Source organism: Mustela lutreola, chromosome X, assembly GCF_030435805.1.
Source record: "Mustela lutreola isolate mMusLut2 chromosome X, mMusLut2.pri, whole genome shotgun sequence".
Lineage (NCBI taxonomy): Eukaryota > Metazoa > Chordata > Mammalia > Carnivora > Mustelidae > Mustela > Mustela lutreola.
This window is the reverse complement of record NC_081308.1, coordinates 98,564,557-98,584,547: the sequence shown is the minus strand read 5'-3', so window position 1 is coordinate 98,584,547 and position 19,991 is coordinate 98,564,557. Positions and strand designations below refer to the sequence as shown.

Genomic DNA, 19,991 nt, shown 5'->3' with positions numbered 1-19,991 from the left:
AGGTACTTATAGATTATATGGATACTTTTAAAGTTCTAACATAACTAAAAAACAACAAAAAAAAATGCAGACCACTCAATCACTTACTGTCTATTAAGAATAAACAGCAATTTATCTTATACAAAATATTTTAGTCAAAATATAAGTACTTGGAGGCCCAGACATAACTCAGCATTGTTCAAAAGACACTTTAAGGGCTTGTAGATAAATGTAAAAACTTGATAGAAAATACAATCCTTAGAATACTAAAAATACTATTTTGTAATAGTAGTAGGCAATACTTATATGCTGGTTAGAAGCACATAAATGTGATTATATGTGCCAGGCACTATTCTGGGTGTTTTATTATATTGGTTAGTCTTTAAATTATGTGAGGTATATACTATTATCAACCAAATAAAGGTTAGGAATCTGGAGTATATCTGAGCTACTTCCTCAGCCTCTAAACTCATACCTAAACACAAGAAAAGAGGTTCTTTCTTTCTTATCAATATTGTCCTTGGCTGGTGTTGTGTTAGTATTTTCTACTTCTGTGGCCTCCATGCTCTGTAATTTCTCAGCTCAAAGCTCACTTTTTAAATTTTGAGAAGTTCCTTGGCCTTTTTTATCTTATCACTTAAGATAACTTCTAATTAAGATCACTGGCAAATTATAATTACCAATAATTATTTTCTTGCTGAGAGAGGACTGTAACAGGTTAGTGTCCTTTTCAGAATCAACTAAAAAAGAATTAATATTTGTAAAAGCTTCAATTTCCAGTGAGAAGCTGTATTGCTAGGAGGATCTGAGTCAACATTGTGTAGTGTGTGTACCTTCAGTTAATGAGAAACAGTGGGATACATGGTTCTCATAAGTGTAAAATATAATGAAGCATGAATCGTAATTCTCTAGTACAGTAACAAAATAACAACGGCACTAAAACATTTGGAATTCTGTGGCACACTTAGAATCTTAAGTAGTTTTCCATTTTAATTACCACAAAAGGGTAATAAGCTGTTTCAAAATCTTTTCCACAAAACTTTCCCTGGGCCAGAAGTCTGAAGGAAATAATTTTCTTCTTGAGAACATGTCACTAAGGGGGAGGTCTCAGTTTTCTTAAGAACTGTAATTTTTCTAATGGTTCTTCTAAGAATAGACCATGGCAAGTGTACTTTGAGAAGACTGACATTAATAAAGTAATTTCCTCCCCAGAGATTAAAGTGGCAAAATGAAAACTTGAATTTGAGATATAATAGCAACTTCCCCCCAAATATCTGTGACTTTGTCCTATCTGTACCTCATTTCATCGGAATTAGGAAGTATTTATATTGACAGGGCATAAGATGTCATTAGAATCTGAAAAGTATATGATTAATAACGATTTACGATTAGTCTGAAGGTGGGGGCAAGGGAATGGAGGGGCAGGGACAGGGAAATACTTAGTTTTGTCCTAGTTTTATAAATATTCTCATCCTCGGAACTGTTATCTAAAAACAAAATATATAGAAAAATCAATTTCCTTCATATTCTGGGGGATATTTTGGGTATTTAAAATTTAGATTTGAGAGGCAGTTTAAGAGGGTACCGTAGGAAGATCCCGAATCCACCTCCTCCCACAGATAAAACAGATCTACAGCTCCATATGGAAAAATTTCCTCTGAAAAAGACCTGAGAACTACCTGAACAAGCTGCTCCATAACAGAGGATAAAAAGGCCACATTAAGATGGGTAAGAGAGACAGAGATGCAGTCTCAGCAAAGGCCCTACCTGCGGTGCTGCCACCGTAGTTGGGAGGGATCTCACAAATATGGAGATTCTCCTTGAGGACTTAGGGATCTGTGCCCCACATCAGCCATCCTGACCCTGAGACCAATGCCAGAGAGATGAGCTCCAAAAATGTCTGGTTTTAAAAGCCAGGGGCTGGGGCACCTGGGTGGCTTAGTCAGTTAAGTTTCTGCCTTCAGCTCATGGATCAAGCCCTACGGTGGTGAGCAGGGAGCCTATGTATCCCTCTACTCGTCCCCTCACTTCTGCTTTCTCTCAAATAAATAAATAAATAAATAAATAAATAAATATTTTTTTAAGCCATGAGGCTGTAGGAAACAGAGAGACTCCACTCTTAGAGGACTTGTATATAGACTCATTCACCTAGGACCCAGAGCAAAAGCAACAGTCTGAAAAGCCATTAGACCATATGGTAAAAAGATTCACTTGTTAGTCTTGTTGTGCCTACAGGAAGGGCAGGAGCCAATGGAACTCTCTCCAGGGAACAGAAATGTTAGCAGAAGCCATTTTTTCACTCTCCCTCTAACTTGCTAGCCCCGGTGGTACTCGGTACTCGCTATGATCCTGCCTAAGCCAGCCAGCAAGAGCACCACCCTCAAGCAGCACTCCACAGCCTCCCCTCAAAACAACTGGCCAGGGAGAGGGCCCTACCCCTAAGCACCACTCCGCCACAGCCTTTCCAAGGGGAATGCCCCTTGAGTGCCTGACTCTAGTAGCTAAGGAGAGTTACATTTTGGGGCCTTATAGTTCTGGAAAAATTGGAAAGGCAGTTCTTTGCAAGCTACCACCCCAAAGGTATTGCACAGACAGCAGACTGAAACTTACCCCCAGTCTTCCCATGGAAAAGGCCTATCTACTTGATCTGGAGCTCCAGTCTGAGGGTGGGCTCTAGGCTTACCACACATCTAAAGGCTACAGAAGTGCTCTTAGGGAATGTAGGCTGGGGGATACCATCTTTGAGTTCTCACTTGGCCTCATTACAGCTCCTTGATACCTCTCAGAAAGGAGTTCATATACTAATCTAGTATATGAGGGAGCGGTCTCAATTAGCACCTAATTTCAGGCTATTATAGAAGTTATAATATTTTAAAATATTTATGCACCTGACATAGAAGGACCTAAATACATAGAGCAAATACTAATATACATAAAAGAAGAGATATTGACAGTAATACAATAATAGTGGGGAACTTCAGTACTCCAATTGCATCAATGGATAGATCATCCAGACAGAAAATTAATATGGAAACATAAACCTTGAATTACATGTTAGACCAGATAAATAAATGTATATACCTATTTGTGTATATATATTTAATATTCCACTGAATAACAGCAGAATACACATACTTCTCAAGGGTGCATGGAGCATTCTTCAAGATAGATCACACATTAGACCACAAAACAAGTCTCAATACATTTAAGAAGACTAAAATATCAAGCGTCTTTTCAACCACAAGGTATAAAACTAGAAATCAACTACAAGAAGAAAACCAGAAAAATCACAAATACAACATGGATGACTCTAGAGGGCATTATAACTGAAGTAAGCCAAACTTAGAAAGGCAAGTACCCTATAGTATCATGGATAAAGATGATGTCACTCTCTCTCTCTCTCTCACACACACACACAGACACACACACACACACACACAGAGGAATATTACTCAGCCCCAAAAAAAGAATTAAAAAGTTCCATTTGTCACAACATGGATGAGCCTAGATAAATCTAAGGGAAATACATCAGACAGAAAAAGACAAATGCCATATGATTTCCACTTATATGTGGAATCTAAAAAACGAAACAAATGAACAAACAAAACAAAATACTTTGTGATTCCATTTATATGAAGTTTAGGAACAGGTATTTAACTATTATGAAAGAAGTCAATATAGCGATTATCTCTTGGGGCATGATACTGCTTATTGATTAGGCTGTGGTATGAGACACTTAGGTTGCTAGTAACTGTATATTTCAATCTGGATGGTGGTTTCACCTGGGTGTGTATATATGTGTGTTTAAAAATTACTTATCTAGGGGCACCTGGGTGGCTCAGTGGGTTAAAGCCTCTGCCTTCGGCTCAGGTCATGATCCCAGGGTCCTGGGATGGAGCACCGCATTAGGCTCTCTGCTCAGCAGGGAGCCTGCTTCCACTTCTCTCTCTGCCTGCCTCTCTGCCTACTTGTGATCTCTGTCTGTCAAATACATAAATAAAAAAATTACTTACCAAAAAATACGTTAATGACCTGTGCAATTAAGATTTTTTGCACTTAAACTGTATGAATATTATACCTCAAAATAAAATAGTGCTCACCTAGAAATACAAATAATCTAGTAGAATATAGATTTTATTTATTTATTTATGTATTTGAGATATAGAGAGTGAGCACATGAGAAGGGTGAGGGCAGACGGAGAGAGAGAAGGGAATCTCAAGCAGACTCTGCCCTGAGCCTGGAGCTGATATGGGGCTCAATCTCATGACCCTGAGATCATGACCCTAGATGAAATCAAGAGTTAGATGCTTAACCAGGCACCCCTAGTGGAATATAATAAGAAGATATAGAAAGAAAGAATATACACTTATTTACAGATTTTAAAGAACTTTATTTTTGGAATAATTGCAGATATACAGAAAAGTTCCTAAAATAATAGAGTTAGCATATCTTCCCATCCAGTTTTTCACATTGTTCGTATCTTATATTACCGTAATACATTTGTAAAAACCAATAAACAAATATTTGCATACTGAAACAAACAAATGGAGAAAAAAATAAGGTCAAAAAATAAATAAAAAACTTGAATGTAAGACCAGAAACCATAAAACTTCTAGAATAAAACATAAGTGGTAAGTTCCTGGACATTGGTCTAAGGGATATCATTTTGGATCTGAACTACAAAAGCAAAAATAAACACATGAGACTACCTTAAAATAAAAAGCTTCTGCACAGGAAAAGAAACCATCAACAAAATAAAAAAGCAACCTACTGAATGGGAAAAGATATTTCCAAATCATATATCCATTAAGGGCCTAATTTCCAAAATACTTAAAGAACTCCTATTACCCAACACCACCAACAAAACCCCAAGAAATCTGATTTAAAAATAAGCAGAGGATCGGAATAGGCATTTTCCCACAGGAACATCCAGATGGCCAACAGGTGCATGAAAGGATGTTCAACATCACCCATCATCAGGGAAATATGAATATGCTTCAAGACTACAGTGAGATATCATCTCATTAATTGTCAAAATAGCTATTATAAAAAAAATAAGTGTTGGTGAGGATGTGGGATGGTTATGTTGTACACACAAACCTAACATTATGTTATATCTCAATTATACTTCAATTTAAAAAATTTAACTTTGATATATTTGTTTCTGCATGGAAAGAAAACTCTAGCTTTGAGAAATTAGAAAAAGGTACACATTTTAGACCAAATTATGTGACCGTTTTATAACTTTTTTTTCCAGATTATTTGACCTAATTCAATTTCTTATACTTAAGACGATTTCTCTAAAGCATCTATAAACTTTTGATTCTTTTTTTTCTATACCAACAGGTAGATATTTCTGACCTGTGAAATCATAAAGAGATTTTTGTGACCAAATTGTTCATGACTTGCTTGTCACCCTCCCCTATCATCTACTTTATTAAAATCCTAAAATACAATCCTGAGAAAAATTTATCTGCATATATAAATTGATGCATTGTGTCTTACTTATTTTGGAAAGCTCTTCCAAAATTGGTGGATTTGTGTGGTATGGAGTCCTCTGGAGGACCAGGTCAAGGGTAGATGGTTTACTTTCATTTGGGGTATAGGGTGGCTCAGAAAAAGACTATTTTTAAGACTTTAAATAAACAATACTTTAATTTCTGAGTACTTTCAGTTTTTCTTGGAATATAACACTTGACCAAATAGTTCAGTTATTATAACTTTTACAGTATACTGAAATATGGTACTTAAGGAAAAAACCCTTCATTTAACAACAAATTGTAAACTCTGAGATACTAAATCAATCATGTTACCTATAAGTGCCAACACTGTTATTTCATCATGCCGATTTCAACCACATTTTTAAAAAAGGAGATAATGCCAATACTTATAATTGAAAGGATTTCTAAATATACAAATACAGTAACAATTCAAGAGCTGAGTGGGACTCAATTCAAATGACAAAAGTTCACTTTTTATTCAAAACTACAGCAAGTGCCTTGGACACATTCCTTGCTGCCAATAAATCCCACAGTTCATTCTCTAAATTATTTTTAAAAATCTAGGTTAGTCATGGTGTCTTTTGAGGGGAGAGGCAGGGTAGGGGAAGCTAAGTGTTACGTATAATTCCTGCAGTTTTCAAATTAAAGTGCTCAATTTCAGGTAAATTTTTTGGATACCCCTCATAAGTGTGTTTCCATCTTCTTTGAGCTGCCTTTTAAGGCTTTATGTATTCCTAGGATATTGTCATGGACTCAGTTTTAATTCTTGCAGAACATATATTTTAAGGATACATAGCATTTAAGAAGCCAGGATTGTATCAAAACTTATTATAAAATCCCAGAATAAACTGGTTTGGAACTAGAACAGTATAGAAAAGAACAGCTAGAGGTACATAGACAAAAGACAATTAATAATTTGGAAAAAAAAAACAAAAAAGACTTACTTTCTGCATTTTGCTAGTTTTCTTCCCTTCTCCTTAAATGCACTTTAAGCAATATTTTTGAAAAATTTACCGAAAAAGAGAGAGAGAGAAAGCTAATTTCCTTTTTATACAAAAATAAGTAGCAGGCTGTTCTCACCCACACAGGAGTTTTTTTAGGTTTTTGTTTTTTCAGGTTTTTTTGTTTTGTTTTTTTTGTTTTGTTTTGTTTTGTTTTTTTTGTTTCTGTTTTTTTGTTTTTGTGGTTTTTTTTGTATTCTGTAAACAGTCTTTTTTTTTTTTTTTTAACTCATAGTCCATTAAATTGTTTTCCTCTCTTCTTTTAGCAAACTTGTAACATATATCCTTTAACAGAAGGAATTTAAGCAAACAAACCAGTCTTTTCCTTTTCTTTCTGTTTCAGTTCCCCTTCTTATTCTGATTTATTTTTTGGATGCCGTATACAGCTAGTTAGGACTGTTACCCGACAATAATATATCCCGGATGAGGCTTTTGATGGAGATTTTACCTACCAAATGAACGAAAAATAATTGCTCTATCACGGAGGAGGAGACTGTGCGGAGGGAAGGAAGGCGAAGCAAAAGCTTTCCAAATCTCATTGGTTGGTTGGAGTACTGGATTCTAACGTATTTCTCCAAAGCTGACTGGGACTTTTCCTGCCAGCTTTCCACACTGGCTACATCAGAGAGACCAATGGCATCTGAAGTGAACAGGATTATGGCTTTGATGCAGCTGTACTCAACGGGGTCGACGCGCAGAGTTTTGAACTTCTCCATTTGCTCTTGAAAAATCTGTACCTGGTCCATAAAGATGGCCACCTGGCTGGAGGACGCCTGCGAGCCCTGTAAGCTGGTGGCAGCCAGGAATGGGAGGACATGGAGTGGCATGGAGCACTGTGCCCAGTTCACCATGAACAGGTCACACCAGGTGAGGCGAAGCAGGGCCACTTGGTCATCGATGGGCAGGTCAGGGAAGAAGGGTATTTTCTGGGCCCATTCAATGGCACCGAAGAGCACCCGGGCAGCCTGCTCACAAATGTTCTCAAGGGTCAAGACATCGTTGGGCTGCACGCACTGGCTGCCTGACCCGAACAGGGTATAGGGCTCGGCGTGGATCAGCAGAGAAATATAATCAGACAGGTTAGTGTGGAAGCCGAGGGATTCCCTATTGGTCGGCACTACTTGCCCACGGGTTGGCTGGACGAGTGGTATCCTGTTCTTGTGCACTGCATCTCTTTTCATACCCATGTCGACGCACTTTTTGAAGCGGCAGTACTGGCACCGGTTGCGCTGGTGCTGGTCAATGCGACAGTCTTTGTTGGCTTGACATGTGAAGTTTTGACTCTTCCCCACACTGCGCTTGAAGAAGCTCTTGCAGCCCTCGCATGTGAACTGGCCGTAGTGTTTGCCACTTGACTTGGCCCCACATACCACGCAATCGATACGCTGTTGCTGCTGCTGCCGGTTGTCACCATTCAAGCCACCAAGGCTGCTCCGTTCCACAGCCACCGTTTCCGCCGGCCTGATGACTGGGCCACCTTGGCTGGGTGTCTGTGGCAAGTATGGGGCACTGGGTGGCGGCCCTGGCTCCGGAATCACCTGCAAGACTGGGCTACCCTCCAAGCTGGGGATCTCATCCTGGGGGTCGCTCTGAGTGTTGACCGCCGTTTCCATTTCTGTGGTGGCCGCGTTGGTATTTCCTGCTCCTCTGGCTGTGGATGATGGCGGCTTCTGATCTCTGGCTCCGGCGCACTGCCTTTTGTGTGTGCAACTGTGCGACAGGAAGTAGGAAGGCGCCCCCGGGTGGCTCAGGGGCTAGTTGGTTGAGGTTAGTTAGTTTTTCCTTTTTTGTTTCTTTTTTGCAAAGTTTTATCAATTTCTTGTCTGGACTGGTATATCTGTTTTGTTTCCCTCTGCTGGGCATTGTTGGTTTCGGGGGGCTTCCCACCAGGAACGGCAGGGTAAGTGCCGGTTGTGAGGGAGTGGGACCAGAATATGGAGAGAGAGGGAGGGTAGGGAGAATTGCAAGTGGATTGTCTAGCTTCAAGACAGAAATAGGAAGAAGAAGAAAAAAAAATCTCCAAAGGTCTCACTTGCTTTCACTCTCTCCCTCCCTCTCTGGTTCACTCTTACGGAAAAAGATTCTTACGGGTTTTTTACTTTGGGAAGACTCTGTTGCCATGAAGTGGGTGACTAGTACAAATGCTTCCCAAAGACTGTATTTCTTGATTGATGTCGACAGTTGTAATTGCTTTCATCATTTCCATCTCCTATGGCTAATCGGATTGTGTTTTGTTTTTGTTGTTGTTTTTGTTTCGTTTTGTTTTGCCACAGTCACTTAATAAAATGAAAGCTGGAATAAAAAAGCAATCAAGGCTTTTTAGCAATGATAGCTTTTAGAAGAAAAGAGCAGAGGAACCTTTTTTTCACCAACGCAGTATAGAAAGTCATTTTGAGTGAGAAAGCTAGGGAGAAATAGGATGCTACACTGTACAAGTTGATTTCAGACCAACTAGGTTCAGGACTAAAGAGAACTGTGAGGTTGACCTGTGTGACTTTTCTAGTATTCAACTCTTTTTGCCTTATAAAAAGGTCAATTTCATGTAGTTTAACCTTGTGTCATCCATTTTCTACAGAACAAATTTATGAGAACCAGTGTCATAGAATACCAAAAGAGTTTAGGGTTTAATGGCTTGGAGGCAAATCTCACCCCTGTCACTTAAAATATGTGTGATTTTGGGTAAACAATAGTATCTTTCTGTGCCTCAGCTTTCTTATCTTTATGATATTAGATTGTATTACTAAAGGCAGCAATGTCAGTATCCATTTTACTGTTTCTTGTATAATTTAATTGCTCCCAGTTTGGGGTAATTACAAGCAATACTGTTACAAATAATTCTTTACACATATGTTAGTGCTTAACTGTAAGCCATTCTTTAGGATGTATACTCAACCTTGGAAGTCATGGATTATAAGGCATGAACTTTGCTAATATTGCTATATAATGCCATATTATTTTTCAATGGTTGTATCAATTTGCATTCATTCTCACCACAGTGTATGAGTTCCTGCTCTTCCACATGTTTGCCAACACAAATTAAAGTGCCAGCACCCTTTAATTTTTCCTGATCTAGTGACTATTGGTATTTAATTGTGGTTCTTCATTTCTCTGATTACCAATAAGTTTGAGCACTGCATATGTAAAGGTACTCAAATTCATCTGGATTTCATTTGTGAAGTACCTCTTCAGTTTTATCTTTTTGTCAATTGCATTGTTTGCTTTTTTTTTTTTTTTTTAATTGATGCATTGGGCACTATTTTCCAAGACTATTCTCAACTAACTTTATAGTTTGAACTTTTTTGACCACTGCAAATCCCTGTGTGTTCTGGTTTGTGGTTAAAAATGATCAAAAACAGGGGCGCCTGGGTGGCTCAGTGGGTTAAAGCCTCTGCCTTCGGCTTGGGTCATGATCTCAGGGTCCTGGGCTCTCTGCTCAGCGGGGAGCCTGCTTCCTCCTCTCTCTCTGCCTGCCTCTCTGCCTACTTGTCATCTCTGTCAGGCAAATAAATAAATAAAATCTTAAAAAAAAATGATCAAAAACAGTTTCCTTCTCCAAGGCAACTCCAAGACACTTTTCCTTACAAATCATAGAGGTGAGAGTGTGGTTCAGGTTTACCTCTGTAGGGTGCAGACTTAAAATGAGGATGATCGGTTGGTTTCCTGTCTGTATACTTTCAAACTCCCTTGTTTAGCCAACATCTGTAGGGCAAAAGGTGCTTCAATCCTGACCCTATATGTTCCAACCTTGACTAAAATTTTGTCTTCATTATTCCTTACTATCTTGTGAGTTCTTTGATATGTGCGCACGTATGCACACACACGCACACACACACACACACACACATCTAATATGCTTGTTTGGTAGTGTTGTCCAAAAATCTTTATCTTCCATGTTTCAGAAAACAGAACTCATTGCTGAGTAAACCTATAAAATCCTGTTGTGTACCTCATGCCTCCCATTCTCTTAAAAATCAGTTGGCATCTAATAAAGAAAAACCAGGCTTGGAAAGAGTTTAAAGTGTAGAGTTATTTGAAATATCTGCTAGGCTTTGGCTGTAACCATTCCCCCCACTGGCCTTCAAGAGTAGTCCTAATGTGAATCTGAATGAGCTCAGGGCCCCCACTGTGAACAGCAGGTATCCTGCTTGAGTTAAAAGGATTCTTACTTAGCATAAAACCTGTATTAGGGATTTTATCAATCTTGTTAACAGGTGCTTAACCTGCTTCCAGTCTGCAGGGCACAGAAGAAAACATATTCTATGGTTCTAATGAGTGTAGGGAGGGGAGGAAAAAGACTTGTTTTAGTATCAGCTCTCTGCTCTGCCACATGCTATGTGTGTGTATATCCACTTTGGGATTTAGTTTCCTTCTGAAAACCCAAAAAAAAATCACCTGTTTTCTCTACTTTACAAGGTTCTTCAAGGATAAATTGAAACATTATGTATGATTGAGTTAAATATTTAAGATATCAACTGTAGTCTTTGACCCGAAATAACACACCTTTACTATCTGTGTTTCCTTTGTCCTTATGAGTTATTCACTGAACTGAACCAGATTGAGGTCTAGGCACCATTTATTACCTTAAAGACCTATGCAGACAACTGAAAAACGAGGCTGCAACAAGAGGCAGTTTGAACTTTTGCCAAATGTCTTCTGAAATGGAATCCCGAGGAGCTTGGTCAGTCCATCATTGAGGTTGTAAGATTTATACACAAAACTCTTACTAATCTTTCCTCATTTGGCCCTATATATATTTTATTCTCTATTTCTTTTGTTTATGCAAAGTCCAAAAAATAGTAAAGAAAGAGAATCAGGAAGGGAACTGGAATATTTGCCAGGAGCTTAAAGTTTTCTGTCTCTGATCTGGGATAGCAAAGATTCCTTACTACACAGCACACCTCACCATCTAGGTCCCAGAGGGCCAGGCACTGCCTCTTAGATAGGGCACTCCATCTAGGTAGCTCTGTTTTCATAATGACAGACACAAAATTTTTTTAATATATAATATATAAATTTATATATATTCATTATATGAATATATATGTGTGTATATATAATATATATTTGTGTGTGTATATAAAAGTTCATATGAATAGATATATGTGTGTGATTAGTATATACTAAGCGAATATTTATTACTTTTGATTAGTATATACTAATATATATACTATATATATATTTATATATACTATATATAAATTTATATATATTCATTATATGAATATATGTATGTATATATAGTATATATGTGTGTGTGTATATAAAAGGTTATATAAATATATATATTATGTGATTAGTATATACTAATCGAATATTATTCACAAGGCTAGAAGCTGACTATTTTTAAGCTGACTTACAATATATTGTATTCTTTTTTTTTTCCTGTTCTTTGATCTCATTTTACTAAACTATCCTTCATTTGGGACATATTGTCAGAAGTTTCTGGCATGTGAACTTAAATAAAATTTTCCTGATCACGTTTATTTAGGGCTTCCAAAATAACATTCTACTGAAATAAATTCCTAAGATTAATTTTATTAATAATATTAAGATATCCACACATACTAAGTGCCAGATATTCTTCACACATGACCTTAAACCCTCAATGCCATCTCAGATAATTTGTCTGTTTTATAGATGAATAAAGTGTTATTTAGGAAAAAAAAAAGTGATCTGTCCAAGGTGAGAAGATAATGTAAGGATTTACACCCATGTTCAGCTGATACCAAAGTCCACATTCTACAGCACTATAACACCTCAAGAAATACTGCTGAGGTTCAGTGGTATTTCATGCTTATTGACATATGCATTGACAGATGGACTGACATGGTCCTTCCAATACATTCCACTTGCATTATTAAAAAACCTCTTTGGAAAAGGAATGATACTCATTCTTACATTGACAGTATTACCCAGAAATGATGCAGTACTTTATTTGCTGCCAAACATTTGTTGTCACGTAGACATAGGCATGATCCATTTCTACATTTCTATCTTATTTCCTAAGGGATATTACAAAACCATTGTTTGCCCCAAGGATTTTAATTAGAAATGAATATCTCACCTCTCCATTAGTTACCCTTAGTCAGAATCACTGAATTTAGTCATTGCTGATTTTGAAATGTCTCCAGAAATTATTCAGGACTGATGCCGAAAATTAGTAATTTTACCTAGTGACGAGAAATCAGAAAATTCCAGACAAGTAACATTTAAATTACTCAAGTATTTTTTAAAAAGTGAGTAAGTTCCTTGGGGGCCAGGGCCCTATTTATTCACCTCTATTTCCTAATGCCAAGTATGAAGACTGATACAGAGTGAACTTTCAATAAATATTTATTTGGTAACTTGAAATTTTGATACATGATCGCAGAAGGTGTCTTCCAAGACCATTTCCCTATAGACCTTATGAACTATTCAGAATGAGGCATGTTTTAAGACATGAACATAAAATTAACTAGACTAGAAGTAGATGAAGTATGAATGCCAAGAGGGGCCATCAAGAAAATGTTCAGAAAAAGTATGGAGATAATCTAACTTTACAGTACCTAACCTTAACACTTTTTAGTTATAGGGACAAGCAGAAGCCCTTGTAAGGGCAGTTGTACATGTTTGCTCATTTTATTCATGGTCATTTTATTTATGTTTTATAAAGATTTTTAAAATTTATTCATTTGACAGACAGAGAGCACAAATAGGCAGAGAGAAAGGAAGGGAAGCAGGTTCCCCGCTGAGGAGAGAGCCCCAATGCGGGGCTCGATCCCAGGACCCTGGGATCATGACCTGAGCCGAAGGCAGAGGCTTTAACCCACTGAGCCATCCAGGTGCCCCTTTATTTATGTTTTAATGCCTTTTTTTTTTTTTTAGCATGGCAGATAGTATTTGAGGTACAATTTTTATCAATATATTAGTAAATTTTTATCATAATGTTTTATGCCATCATGTTTCTGTTTCATGGTATTTGTCATGACATTTTAAACTATATCTGTTTTTCCTTCACAAGTGTTAGATAGCAGAATGATAAAAATATATCTCTAAAAGTTCCAGAGATAGAAGCTGTTGTATTTTTATTAAACTATGAGTAGAAGGTTACAATCCTGAAAGTATATGTATAATTAAACTGGGTTTCTCTATTTTTCCTCAAAGTTGAATTGGCTTTGAGTATATTTAAAAAGTATGAAAAGAACTGTTTATGAAGCAATTTGGTAGCTGGCAAAATGCTATCTGCTTTGTGACAGTCATTTAAATGCTGCCATTGTGAGCCTTTTTCTCATCAGCTGATCATAGAGACATGTCCCTCTACTGAACTTCTTGAACTATGTACTGTGTGTTCAATACATGATTGCATCATTAGCACAGATCTTCACATTGCATATTACCTCTCTATACAAGTTTCTGCTTCCCACCAACACATAGAAACACACATGTGTGTACATATAATTATATTATAAACTCTTGTAGGCAGAGATTGAGATTAACACATTTGTATATCCCACTGTGTTTTGTTTGTTCAGCACTGAAAAAGAGCAGCTATTCAATGCGTTTTATATTCATTGTGGTTTGGCACATGAGTTATAATAGTTTAATTATGACCTTTGTTTTCTTTGATCATTGTTAGAACATCTCCATCCTGGTGGCTAATTGGTCATTGCTGGGCCCATAAGAGCTTCTTAAAGTGTTAGAGAGAGTGGAATTAGAGTGCAGGGTTGAGTGGGATGCAGTAGCTTCTGGGTAAAATAAGGCTTTAATTTCATTTAGATACATATTTTAGAAGGGATACAGAAACCAAATCTGATAGCTATAAAATTAGATGTACAAAGTAAAAGACATTTGGGCAATTATTTGATTTATTTAATCAGTTAATAAAGGAAAATGTTTAATTCCAGTCCCTGGATGAATTCTGTGGTTTCAGTTATCTGATCTGGCTGACTAAAAAATGTTAGTGAATATGTCATTGCAATTTTTGGAATGCACTTATAATACTGTTCAGCAAAAGTGATCTCTGAAAGATCAGATTAGTATCCCAAGAGTACACTGACAAACAAATTTTATTGTTGAAAAAGGTTACAATTCTATGATATCTACAAAATTGTCTCCATTTTGAGATGATTTAAGAACATGTGCTCCAATTTGACAAAGACTATTCCAGGATTTAACTTTTAGAAATTATATATGGCTATTTTCAATCACACTACACAATTTTGCTTCAACTCCCTCAGAGATTTTTTTTTTTTTTTGATAGTTTCACTTCTGATACTGGCTCATATTACAAAAAAAAAGTAAAACCTGTTACAGTAATATTGCTTTATTTTGAAGTTTGAGTGAGAGGAAAGGGTAATATTTATTTCTTGTTAATATAGTATGTATCTGTCTTAAATTTCGATTCAGAGTCTTTCCATAAAACAAGGTATAATGGGAGAGGGAAAAAGGAAGTTCTTGGGTAACTGATTTTAACAGTAAGGGAAACAAAAAGGGTAAGCTCAGTCATTGAAGACAATCTCTGTTTATTGCACATATCTGCCTAAGAAAGGCCTTAAAATAATCCAGGTTTGAGATAAAAGCAATTTTAGAGAATCTAAAACAATCTAATTCTACAAATCAAGGAAAGGAGGCTCAAAGCTAAGTGACTTCATCTAGATTACAAAGTTAGTGGCAAAATTGAAACTAGAAATGGGTGCCGGGGGGGTTAGTTGGTCAAGCTCTGTGTTTGGCTTTGGTCATAATCCCAGGGTCCTGGGATGGAACCCCACAATGGGGGGGGGGTGCCTTCTCAGCAGGGGTCTGCTTCTCTTTCTCCCTCTGTGCTCTCTCTCTCTCTAGTAAATAAATAAAATCTTAAAAAAATAAAAAAAAAATAGAAACTAGGCCTTCAATGCTCTATTATCCCTTAGAATTAACCAATAAAAAAGAGAATGTAAAAGTGCAGAATACAAAAATAGCTCACAAATAAGAGTAATTCATCTAAAGTCTGGCATCACAAGGTAAACTCAAGTTACATTATTGATGGTTTTTCTAAGAACTTTGATACGCCCATCTTCCAGCTTTCCTCTCTGACCTGGTACCTTTCTAAATTAATTCTTTCCTGCCTCAGCTTTTGCTTCTTCTCCTTGACCCTAGGCTAAACTGGAATTAATAGCTGTTGTTGGACAAGGTCTCTGAACACAGGAAGAGTTGTTTTGTTGGCCCAAAACTATAGTGAACAAGGTCTTTGAACATGAGGCGGTTGTTTTATAGGCCAAAAACTAAAGTGATTTCCTTTTAGCCTATAAACAAGTGTAAGTCTCTCATCTGCAGTTAAAGTACTTCCTTGACCTTCTTTTCCCTCTAATAAATATGATCTCTTTTGAGAGTCAGAACCAAGACTCTCTAAAAATTTTTTTCATAAAAACCAAATATAATGTATGGAACTTATTTGGGTCTTGATTTAAGTGAATAAACTTGTTTAGATCCTAATTTGAGTTAACTGTGAAAAAGTGAGTATAGATTGAGTAGTAGATGATATTCAATAACCATTTTAAATTTATTAGGTAGCATAATATTATGGTGCTAAGTTTAAAATGTCACTGTAATTAAAGATGTATAAAGAAGTATTTACAAGGGCAGGCCTTCCATAATGGTAAAATGAGGACTTCGGAGGAATCCTTTCTCACAAAACCAGTAAAAATATTTGCAAAATGGTGAAAATTGACCATTTCAGAATTTTTGAAATTAAGTGGGGCCTGACTGTTTTTGGAGCTCCATATGAAGCTCCATCCCCACAGCACTGTATTTGGAGTAGTTTTCTTGAAATGCCTTTTCCCCAGAGCATTGTGGCTATTTGACATGACTTTGAGTTCAGGTACTCAGAAGAAGTCCTATTCATAGGGTATTATTGAAACAATAGCAATAAGTTGGACTCAGTAATACTATAATTTCCCAAGGCTGTGAGTTCATTGGAACAAACAAAAGCCTGGCTAAAAAGTTAGAAGGAATGTCTCAGTAATAGGAATAAGTCCAATATAGGGGATTTTAAAAAGCTCCATCATATTCCAGGAGATCTAAAAACAGCACACATGCATGGCCCTGCACACACTTAAAAAAGCCCAGAGAGGACCCCAATAATTCAACTCCCGCTCTCCTTGGTGCCCTGCTCAAATAAGAAGTAAAAACAAGACTAACATGTAAACTCTTGAAATTTGAAGATGCAACTTCACACAATAATCAAAGAGCAGAACAATAACTGGCTTAAAGCATTTAATGAAATATTTTAACCAACAACTGGCTAGTCACAAATAATGCTGATCCAGGGGTAATGTCTAAGGAGCCAGGCTTTAAATAAAAACAAGAATTAAAGGAAAAATCTACCAGAGAAAATAGCAGCTACACATAGCAAGAAATATAGAATCTACAAAATTAACTTAGGAAAGTCATAAAGCAATCAAGAATAAGGAAAAAAGAATAATATCAACAGCAAACAAACACTGAGAGTGGAGGGATCTGACTCTGAAGGTGTTACAGTATATTATTTAAAATATCCAGTTTTCAACAAGAAAATACAAAATACAAAGGAACAGGAAAGTAGGGCCCATATACAGGAATAAAAGCAGTTACTTTGGGGTGCCTGAGTGGCTCAGTGGGTTAAGTCTCTGCCTTTGGCTCAGGTCATGATCTCAGGGTCCTGGGATCGAGCCCCGCATCAGGCTTTCTGCTCAGCAGGGAGCCTGCTTCCCCTTCTCTCTCTACCTGCCTCTCTGCCTGCTTGTGATCTCTCTCTCTTTGTCAAATAAATAAAATCTTTAAAAAAAAAAAAGCAGTCACTTTCTAGTGTCTTGGAGGAGATCAGATGTTCAGTTGATTAGACAAAAAGTTTAAATCAGCTATGAAAATATGTTTAAAGAAGTAAAGGAGAGTATATTTCAAGAACTAGAGGAAACTATGATAGTGTTTCATTGAATAGGTAAAGTCAATTAAGAGATAAAAATTCATCTAAAATTAAAAAGTAAACACAAATAGAAATTCCGGAGTTGAAAAATACAATGACTAAAGTTATAAATTCATTAGATGGGGTTAACAGAGGAATTCAGCAGGCAGAATAAGAGTCCATGAACTTGATGATAGGTCAAAAGAGACTATCCAGTCTGAAGAACAGAAAGAAAAAAAAATAAAGAAAAATGAACAGAGTCTGTGGGACACCATCAAATGTATGCATAATTTGAGTCCTTAAAAGAGAGGAGAGAGAGAAAGAGGCAGAAAAAATTTGACATAACAATGGCTAAAATTTTCCCAAATTTGATTCTCAAATTTGATGAGAAACATAAACTTTGACCTAAAAAGCTCAAGGAACACCAATTAGGATACATTTTGGGAAGGATTATAAGACACTTCATAGTCAAACGATGGAAAGATAAGAAGCAAATTATGAATGTAGCATGAGATAATTTGACACATACAGGATGACTCATAAAAGTTTAATGGCTGACTTCTTGTCAGAAACCACAAAGCCCAAAAGGCATGTAATTCAAAGACGGTCAACTGAGAATTCTATATTCAGTAAAACTGTCCCTCAAATATGAAAAAGAAGTAAAAAGGTTTTTAGATAAACAAAAACAGAACTTGTCATCAGCATACTTGACCTACAACAACTACTAAAGGGAATCCTTTAGCTAAAATGAAAGGCTAGATGGTAACTCGAATCTATCCGTATTAAAACACTTCCCCTAAATGATTTAAAAGACAAGTACATAAATAATAATACAAAACTATTTTGATGGGGTATAATGTAGAAAGGTGTAATTTGCATGACAATGATAGCACAAAGGATGGGGAAGGAAGGAAAGTACACTGGAGGAAAATCTTTACACATTTGAAATTTAATATAAATCTTAGTTTTGCGCAGTGGCAGTATCGTAGCCAATGAGGTTTATCCGAGGCGAGATTATTGCTAATTGAAATTTAATATAAATCTTGATAATTTTTTTAAAGATTTTATTTATTTATTTGAGAGACAGCTAGAGACAGAGCACAAGTGGGGGAGAAGGAGAAGCAAGTTTCCCACCAAGCATGGAGCTGGATGAGGGTCTTGAATCCAGGCACCCCATAAATCTTGATTATTTTAAGTTAAGGTACACATTATAGGGAGTGACTGCTAATTTGCATGGGATTTCTTTTTGGGGTGATGAAAATATTTTGGAATTAGATCATGATGATTGCTTGACTTCCTGAATATACTAAAAGCCATCACATTTTATACTTAGAAGGGGTGAATTTTATGGTCTATAAAATGTATCTTAATTTTTAAAAAAGAATGAAAATAAAAAAGATGCATATTGTAAGCCCCAGAATCACCACTAAAAATATTCCAAAAAAACAGTAAAAAAGTAAACAAAGGAATTTAAATGGTACAGTAGAAAATATCTCTATCATCTCTAGTTGACAAAAGTAAAAAAATTATTAAAAGTTTTCTGTGAGTAGCAGTAGTTGGTCTTTCAAAATTCAGAAAAATATTGTCATGGTGGTAGGAAATTGTGTGGAAAAACAGTGACTTTGAATTTGTTTCCAAATATGTCATTCTTTATGAGGTGTATGTGAAGGGGGTGGGTCCTTCTTTAAGGAAAAAATGATTACGACTCTTGTATAATTTTTTAACTCTTAGTATATTGTTTTCAAGTCAACATCTCTTGTATACTTTTTACTTATTAGTATATTGATTTCAAGTCAACACATATGCCTTATTTTTTCTTGCCAGATTTGTTTAGTGTGCTTTATAACACCTGTAATGAAGGACTGCTCTAAGGTTTTGATGAATGGTATAAGTAAAAATATTACATTAGAGAAACTGCTATTGTTTGTGTGACACAGCAAAGCAGACAGAAAAGAGTACATAGGATTTGAGGTTAGATCCATCTTTCCTCCCTGTACAACCTGAATTTAAGTTTCCTTATCTGTATAGGTAATTAATAGCACCCATCCCAAGTAATTTTATTAGATTAAGTCATAAGATTTGAGTAATGTGTTTGGCGTATAACTGGGCCCAAATATATATCAAAGCTCTCACTATAATTATCTTATTTCTGTTACTGTTATTGCTTTATAGCATTTGGTAATTTCCATAAACCCATGATACTGACCTACTAGGCATGAATTTAAAAAAATCAATAGTTACGAAGTAAGGTCAGTTGAAGTTTGCTTTTGTTGTCAAACTATTTTTCCTTTCTGTACTTTTATTTTTCCTATTAACTGTAACCTTTGTGTACTGTTTAATTCTCTTTTTTTCCCAAGTAATCTTAACACATGTCTGAAAAAAATTGCAGGAGAACATAAAGTTGGGCTACGAATGTCATACCTTTTGAGTTTCTTTATTTCACAATAAACACTAGACAGATATTAATCACATTGTCACAATATTTTACATCAGAATTAAATACACTCTCAGATTTCCTCACCACATGTTCCCTCTTTCCTTTGGTTATTTATGTAACTAATTTAATTAGAGTTTCTTAAAAATGAAACTTTTAGGTAAATCAGCCAAGTAAA

General features: G+C 36.3%; 2 protein-coding genes and 1 pseudogene across 2 annotated transcripts in view; 1 reads left to right on the top strand and 2 right to left on the bottom strand.

Moving 5' to 3' along the window:
* Nucleotides 1-19,991, bottom strand: part of HTR2C (5-hydroxytryptamine receptor 2C) — a 159,144-nt gene that overhangs the window by 104,599 nt on the left and 34,554 nt on the right. The gene's annotated exons all lie outside the window — the stretch shown is intronic.
* LOC131822092 (COUP transcription factor 2-like) lies at nt 6,869-8,105 on the bottom strand. Its single transcript, XM_059158480.1, has one exon. It carries the CDS (start codon nt 8,093-8,095, stop codon nt 6,869-6,871), a length of 1,227 nt encoding a protein of 408 aa, XP_059014463.1. The 5' UTR covers nt 8,096-8,105.
* Nucleotides 18,343-18,449, top strand: LOC131822439 (U4 spliceosomal RNA; annotated as a pseudogene).

What these genes read in the sequence shown, in the direction of transcription:
- LOC131822092 (XM_059158480.1), bottom strand. Translation starts at nt 8,095, where the DNA reads ATGGAAACGGCGGTCAACACTCAGAGCGACCCCCAGGATGAGATCCCC.